We start from the raw sequence: 7896 nt of genomic DNA on the forward strand, positions 1-7896 counted from the left end.
ACATGGTGAACAGTAAGAACAAGGGTGAGGTTTTCCTTGATGGCACTTGGAACAGCTCTGCAGCCTCAAGCAATCATGATAGATTTCTGCTTCTTACAGTTTATTACTAAGTTGGCAGAAATAACATGCTGTTCTTGGAGACTGTTACTGAAGCCTGATAGAAAAGGGAACTGAGAGACCTAAATACCTGAACTACCCAGGCAGGGTGACTGAAGCAGCTCTCCAAATTTATTCATAATCTAGCTGAAATTAAAGCAGTTGTTAGTCCTCAGGGATGATAATGGTTGTAAGGGGACAGAGATTTTAGAGAATTTGGGAGATAACATGTTTTGTGGTTCAGGAGGCTAAAGAGACCTTAAATATATAAAAATATTTGTATAAGATTCTGGCTACAGGAACTTCTGAATACTTATTAGTGGCTGAAGCCTGCTAATACAACTCACCTAGTGATGGGTGTCCTGAAAACATCTTGGACTAAAATCAACTGCATCTTCCCTATCATCTTCCTCTCTTTCTTTCCCTGCTTGTGACACCCTATAACTCACTGTGCATTGAAACATCAGATAATCATACGTCTCAGCTCAGAAACTGTTCTCCAGTTAAAGTAGATCAATTCTTATTTTAAATTTAATTATGCAAAAAGTTTTCCAGCCTTTTACTATGAAGTTTCAGAAAACAGATTCAAATACAACTTGGGCAGGGCAGGAACACGACCATAGACCATAGTTTACATTTATAAACAGATGACCAATATTATTTCATTTGCAGTGAAATGAGATGCAAACATTGATAAAGAGAGCAAGAGTTGCCTAGTTAAACTAGCTCCTGAATAACTACTACTAGGACAGTATCCAAAAGTTTTAAACTAACAAACTGCAAACAACAGCTATAAGCTTGGTGTAGTGGATGAATAACTATTTTCCTTTTTCTTCAGCGTGAACAGAACTTTAGCTTGTGACATATCTGCAGTCAGGCAGTATTCTCAACTGAGTAAAGAACTATACAGACGTAGGGGAAAATTGAAGAAGTAATACCTTAGATGATTTATAAATATTGCCTGCCCCAGCAAAGAAACCTCTACAGTGGCACTTCCTTCCTTAGTCATACTACTGCATCTTAACTTATTCCCAACTTCTGTCAGTTTGCTAAACTGCTTCACATCTGTGCATCATATACTATTTTAAACTGATTTACCTCCACTCTTAATGAGAATGTCAAAGAGATCATCCATCTGCTGACTGTGTGCACTGGAAACCTGTAATGGAAAAAAGGGTTATTCTTTGTCACACAGACCTTACTCTAAGATAACTGATGCCAGCTTCTCACAATAATACCCAAGTTACTAACTTGGGCTCAAGGCTAGCATGGCTGGTAAGAGTTTTTTAACTTACAAAAAGGGAGAGGAAGGGAGGGGATGGCAGGGAACTATACAGCCTAGACAACAAAGTGGAGGAACAAGACCTATCAGTGCAAGACACAAAAGTGAATTCTGGAGGGACTATAAATATGGTGAAATAGCAATCATGTCTTCTGGAATGAAGGTGTGAAGGGATATGTGTTGCTCAGGAAAGGTAGAAATAAAGGGAAAGGTGCTGGGCTCAGTTTTCTTACTTTTAATCCTTAGCAAAAAGCCTGGGCCAGAAATGGTGTGTTGCTGTGGGAAAAGTTAAGGATTAGGAAGCTGGCTGGAAAGGTTTGGTGCTGTAACGCAAGAAAGATGTCTGGTTGTTTCATTTGTCCTGTGCTCACCAAAGCAAGTCTTCACACATTCTTGTAAACCAGGGGTGTCAAAGATATGTAGGCCAGATCCGGCCTGCAAAGCCCTATCGTTCAGCCCACAGTGCTGCCTCAATTTCTCAAAGATTGAAAATTTAATTTGATATTTTCATGCTCATGAAACTTTTTGACAAAACGTTAGGAGGCAGAGTGAATGCAGAAGAGTACAGGAATATATAGGAAGAAATGGGATGGATTGGAATATTGCAGGATGATACACACACAGAGATTAAAACAATTTCTGTTACAACCTGTAGACCTGTAGGCGTATAACAATAGATTAGGATAGATTAGCGCTTCCCAACCTTTTTCGCCCCACGGCACATTTGCTTAAATAAAAAAGCACTGTTGCACACAGGACACCGATTTGTGGGGGGGGTCTGACCAGCCAGACGCTGACGGGGAGGGGTGGCATACGGCCAGTCGAACAGCATTTTGGGCTGGAGCCATGCTCCCCATCTGTCTGTGTCCGCAGCAGCAGGAGGCAGGGGGCATGGTTCCAACCCAAAATGCTGTGGCACACCGGTTGGCAAACCCTGGGATAGATACCTGAGTCTTCTGTCAGTCAATGACTATGTGCCACCAACATAGAGCAGCCATGGAAATGACAGAAAGGATCTTGGGGAAGGTCAAGTAAAGTATTTCAAGTACAGGCAAGTATTAATGCCACTATACAAGGTTAGTAGGATCTTATCTGTACAATTCTTGTTATGCATCTTCAAAAAAAAACCAAACAAAAAACCCCAAAAAACAAAGATGAATTCAAGCAAAAGTAAATACAGTGAAGACCAGAAGAGCAGAACTGCTCTCAAAAGAAGAGAATAATAGTTTATTTGTTTAGGTTAGCAGACCAAAGCTATAGAGACTCATAATCTAGTTGAAATTAAGGCAGTTGCTAGGCCTCAGGGAGCATGATGATTGGAAAAATAGTTATGCAGTAACGGTAAATAATATATTAAGTAAATGTTGATAGATAAATACAACTCATGTATTACAGTAAAAATGCTGATAAAAGCTGTGAATGCCAGGAAGTACACACACAGGGATGTGGCTGTCCATCTCGAATCATCCATGACACAAGTCAGCTGTTTTAAAATAAATCAGAGTCATGGATCATTAGTATGAATCTACAGCTTCTTTTAAACTAAAAACTGGAATTTACCAAAACAAATTAAAACAGATCAGCAACAAGGAAGTGTAGAGTTAATGAAGTTTGTGTTGGGAAATGGACACTTAAAATCAAAACTTCCCGGACGCAAGAAATCAGGAAGAGTGCCAACAATTTCCTAGTTGAACACTGAAATTCTGCTTTCCCATGAGCTGAAAAGTGATTTGTGCCAAAGTGTATGAGGATTTGCATTACATACAACTGGTGTACCACATCCACAAATCGCCAGTTTGGATTTGATAAAAAAAAATTCTGAAGCAGTAAGGCTTTTCAGTTTGCAGGTAGACTCATGTGGCAGAAGCTCTCTTAGGATTTTGTAGCAAGGCTTTTAAAACTTCAGCTCTTTATTGCTATGTTCTCTTCTAAGAGTATCAACGTGGACAGATACGAAATGTGGATGCTGTGCTTTTTGGCATGCCAAGCAATATCACAGTTCCCAAAACATGGAGAAAAACAGGTGCAAGTGATCATCATGACAGGAAAGGAGAAGCAGCAGATAACTCTAATTCTCTGTATGACAGCAGATGGTTGTACACTCCCTCCATATACAGCTTCTCAGCATAAAGGCCTGTCAAGGGACAATTTCCCTGAAAGAATATTTGTTTAAGTGCAGGTAAGAAAATGAATAACTGAGGAGCTTATACTGAATTGTCTGCAGAAAGCATGATTTTGGTGACCAGGTCCTCTGTTAAACTGAATCAAATGCTTGTGATGGATGCTTATGAAGTGCACAAAACCTGTGCAGTTAAGATGACAGTTGTGACCACAACACTGACCTGGTTATCATGCCAGGTGGGCTAATGTCATAACTTAAGCCATTTAACATCTATGTGAACTAGCTACTTTAAATATAACTGACAAATCTTTATCACTAAATGGCTTGTGAGTGAAGAAACAGCTGACACTAACTGGATGAAGATACTCTGCACTTCCTCTTGTCTGTGAATAGATTATTAAAACATGGGACACTATAAGACAAACTGATGCACTCCTTCTAAAAAAGGTTTTATCTCAAACTAGCTTGACAGAACAGAAAATGATATCATCTGGGAGATGTAAAGCAAGAGAGGATGACTAGGAGAGATTTGTACAGTTATAGTTGTAGTATTTCATAGCAAAAAGCTGGGTATTGTTTTCCTCTTTCTTTAAAAAAAATACAGTAGTTCCTGTATGCACAAGAGGTTATTTCCCTGTAAATGTCACTATTTGATATTTGCTTTCTCTACTTATAGAAAACAATCCAAAAAAACCTTAGATGCATGTTAAATGTGAAGGTATTTTGCATTGAAAGGAATATGGAATTTAACTTGAAGTACAATGGTGGCACAAAACAGATTGATGTAAGTTGACCTTGAATAAATTTAGCCAAGAAATTGAAATGCTGACCAAAGCAATAACAGTGGAACTACTTTCCAGTAGCAGAAAGGGGGCAAGAAGCCTAAAAAGCTTTAAAATGAACTGAGTTGAAGTTATTAACAAGATTATATACAATGTGGCTGCTTGAGACAGGATGGGACTGGATTTGATTGATTTGAGGAATCCTATCCACAGAGCCTAATTTGGTGGGTATGAAGTTTATCACAATATAAATTGCTGTGTCACCAGATGGCTCCCTCATCTATCCAACTTTGGCTGCAGTAGGGATCATACTTCCTCCACTTGTGTGAAAGGAGGGTAGAAAATAGACAAAGTCAAAAACTACCAACAAGGCATTTCTTACAGGGAAAGACTGGGGGAGAGAGAGGACGTTTTGGACAGGAGTGGGGACAGAAGGGGTGGTTAAACTGGCTTCTGTAGTAGGGGGCGTTGGTGTGGCTGTAAAACTGCATTTAGGAAGTTGTTTCTTCTAATAATCTGTATGCCTGCATGAAGCAGCAATTATTCAATTCAGCTTCAGACTTGGCGGATTCAGAGGGACAGTGATTTGATTTGGTGATTCGAATCACTGTCCCAATTAAATTTGGCTGATTTGGATTCAGAGATTTGGCCAGCGAATCAGGCCAAATCTCCTCTGAATCAAACAGGTGGGAGCAGCAGTGTTGGTAGCAGGGGCGTGGCAGCAGCAAGCGGGGCCCCACCACCTGCCCGCTCGCCCAGCCCTCCCAGGACTGCCCCTCCCAGCCCCAGTGTTTCAGCGCTTAAAAAGTCCCGCACTCACTGGCTGCAGCACTGGCAATCGGGGGCTCTGGGGGCTTGTGGCAGAGCCCCCCCATGCAGCACGGGGCAGCGGGCATTGGCCCTCCCTGCTTGGCACCCGCAAAGCAGCATTCGCATCATGTAGGTGCAGCGCAGCTCAGCAGGGTGCTGCAGGGCTCTACGCACAGTCTGGGACCTGGGGTTACTTGGGCTGAGTCCTGCTGGGGTCTGGGTGACTGCTGGAGCCACATCCCAGCTCTAGGACAGTACGCGGTGCCCTGCTGAGCTGCGCTGCACCCACACGATGCAACTGTTGCATGGGTGCCAGGTGTGTGTGTGTGTGGGGGGGGGGGCGCATTATCACTGCCCTGCACTGCACGGGAGGGCTCTGCCATGAGCCCCCAATTGCCGTTGCAGCAGCTGGTGAATGCGGGACTTTAAGTGCTGGGATGCTGGGCCCGGGCAGGGCAGCCATGGCGGGGTTCCCCCCCATGGTCCCCTCCCGCTCCTCCAGCCCCCCTGCACCCTACTTCCCAGCACGGAGCCCAGGTCCAGCTCCCTGTGGCGGTGAGCAGGGACCACCCAAATCTCTGAATCAATCGGAGGCTTCCGATTAGATTCGGACTTTTTAATGGGTCTCCCGTTTCAATTCGGACTTGGAGATTCAGCCCCTGAATCAGGCCAAATCTCCTCCAAATCGAATCAGCTACTGAAGCTTCTCACAGCCCTAATAATCTGTAACCAAGCTTTATTCTTCAAGTAAAATTAATGGTAAGCATTGCAGAGTTGCAAATGTTATCTGTTATGCCTTCATCTTTTATATGACACCCAAAGAGAGAAACTGTAAACTCTAATGCTAATACTTTAGATGAAATTTTGAAAAAAGGGCACATTTAAGTTGTGGTGGGAGTCTGAAGAGTCAGAACTAGACTGCAAGATAGGCTGCTGGACTATCAGTTTCCACCTTTCAGGAGAAAATCTGAAATACTGAGTCCATGTATATACATTCAGTTTCTCCTGGGAGAGTTACTTCTCCCCCAGGAGAAACCACAAATGTACAGATGCTCAGAATTTTTCACCCGGATTGCTGCTCGAGTAGAAACACAACTGAGGAACAACCAAAGTTAAATTGCTCCCAGGAGAGTTTCTCTTGGGAGAATGAACATCTGTACATGTTGTCTTCTGAGAGAACCCACAGCACAATTCTCCAGCATGCCAGGGTGCTTTGCTCCTCCCTCCCCCCCTCAATCCTAAGACAGTGCGTCACTTGCTGGACTCCACTGCTTCCACCAAACAGGAGACAGAACCCACACCACAATTCTCTGTCCCTGCATGGAGACGCAGGCAATCTGGGTCAGCCAGTCAGGATTGCCCTGTGCACCACTGCTATTCTGTCTCTGGGTAGACTGAAGGAGCCTGCAGAGCATGCTGAGATGTGTGCACAGGGGCCCCCGGGCTTTGCAATATCACCAGTGCAAACTCTTTGGTCTTCAAAGGCTCAGCATTTGAATGTCTGTGCAGATGTTCCTAGGTCGGTTTTTCTCCTAGAAGAAAAAACCTGGGAGAATCCTCTCAGATTAACTGAAAAGAGCCTAAGTCCGCACCCTAAGCATGTGCTGGAGACTCAAGGATGACGGGCAGTTTCCAGACTTGTTTAGACTCAAGTCGTAACACTCCAAGGAATGCAGCACTTGGGTCCCTGAGAGCAATCTGGTGAGTGACCAGTACGGAACATGTTGCCAGATAACTACCTCAAGAAGCCTAAAAGTATTGTGTTAGCATTAGCCTGGATTAGGACCTATTTTTTTTTTTTAAGCTTTAGAACTAGCAAAAAGGCCCAATTTATTTTGTAGTTAAATCTTTTATTGCTCTTTTCTTCTATGGTCCTTAATAGCGCTGCTGGCCTCGGCTCCCCCACCCTCTGGTCCTTGGCGCAGGTTTGGAATCATGGCGGTGCCCCCCATGCTTGGAGCACTGATTGGCCGTTTCCATCAGTCAATCATAGTATGAATAAAACATTACAGACAGACTTAGGCTTTTATAATATTAGAATTGTCAGATCTAGGCGTCATTTAAGAGATGACTGAGGTTCTTAAATTTCAAACTATTATTAATACTGGTAAACATCCAACTTTTTTTTGAGTGGCAGTAATCTTACGTAAAGAATAAAATCAGTTTAGCAGAAAAAAGAGAGCTTTCAGAGTTAGGATTATGAGTTATCAAAATGTTAGTAGCAGTAGAATGCATATAAAGAAATCCTGGCACCAAGAGACCAAGTAATTAGAACACTGTGATAAACAACTTTAATTCTGTGGAAAAAACACAGCTACCTATCAGGCAACTAGAGAAAACTACCTCTCGATGAGATGCTTGCATGTTGCGGGTCTGTTTTATGGCCTCTTCATAACGTGGAGGGTCTTTTGTCTTGGTTACTGGACTGTTGAACAGAGTGTGTTGTACGATGTAGGGTTGGGATTGAGATGGTGAGCCAGGCTGGGTGAAATAGCAATACAACATACAAGTTAAATCTGTGACATTCAATTTACTAGAGGTACCAGTCTTACATTTAGACAATCTTATTAACTATTAATTTCCAGCAGATACACTATAATCTAGTTGTCAAATGTAATACCTATTGACATGCAAAAGATTTTCCCCTCATCTTAGAGTGATATACAATGATTGTAATGTAATAATGAAAATTCTGAATTAAAAGGAAAGTGGGATCTGAAAAGCACAAGTGAATTAGATTTACCTTATTAGGAACAGTGGGTCCATTTTGAACGGAAGGAACCTGATTGTTCCCAGGGTGAAGA

At 42.5% G+C, this 7896-nt stretch overlaps 1 protein-coding gene across 1 annotated transcript in view; it reads right to left on the reverse strand.

The window, feature by feature from the left end:
* The window catches only part of MKL2 (MKL1/myocardin like 2), a 204287-nt gene that overhangs the window by 4564 nt on the left and 191827 nt on the right, over positions 1–7896 (reverse strand). Inside the window, 3 exon segments of the mRNA XM_025203442.1 lie at positions 1195–1255; positions 7436–7573; positions 7836–7896. The exon segment at positions 7836–7896 is cut by the window's right edge and continues 2 nt beyond it. Of these exon segments, the coding sequence (XP_025059227.1) occupies positions 1195–1255; positions 7436–7573; positions 7836–7896 (260 nt within the window).

Source organism: Alligator sinensis, unplaced genomic scaffold (genome assembly GCF_000455745.1).
Source record: "Alligator sinensis unplaced genomic scaffold, ASM45574v1 scaffold73_1, whole genome shotgun sequence".
Classification (NCBI taxonomy): Eukaryota; Metazoa; Chordata; order Crocodylia; family Alligatoridae; genus Alligator; species Alligator sinensis.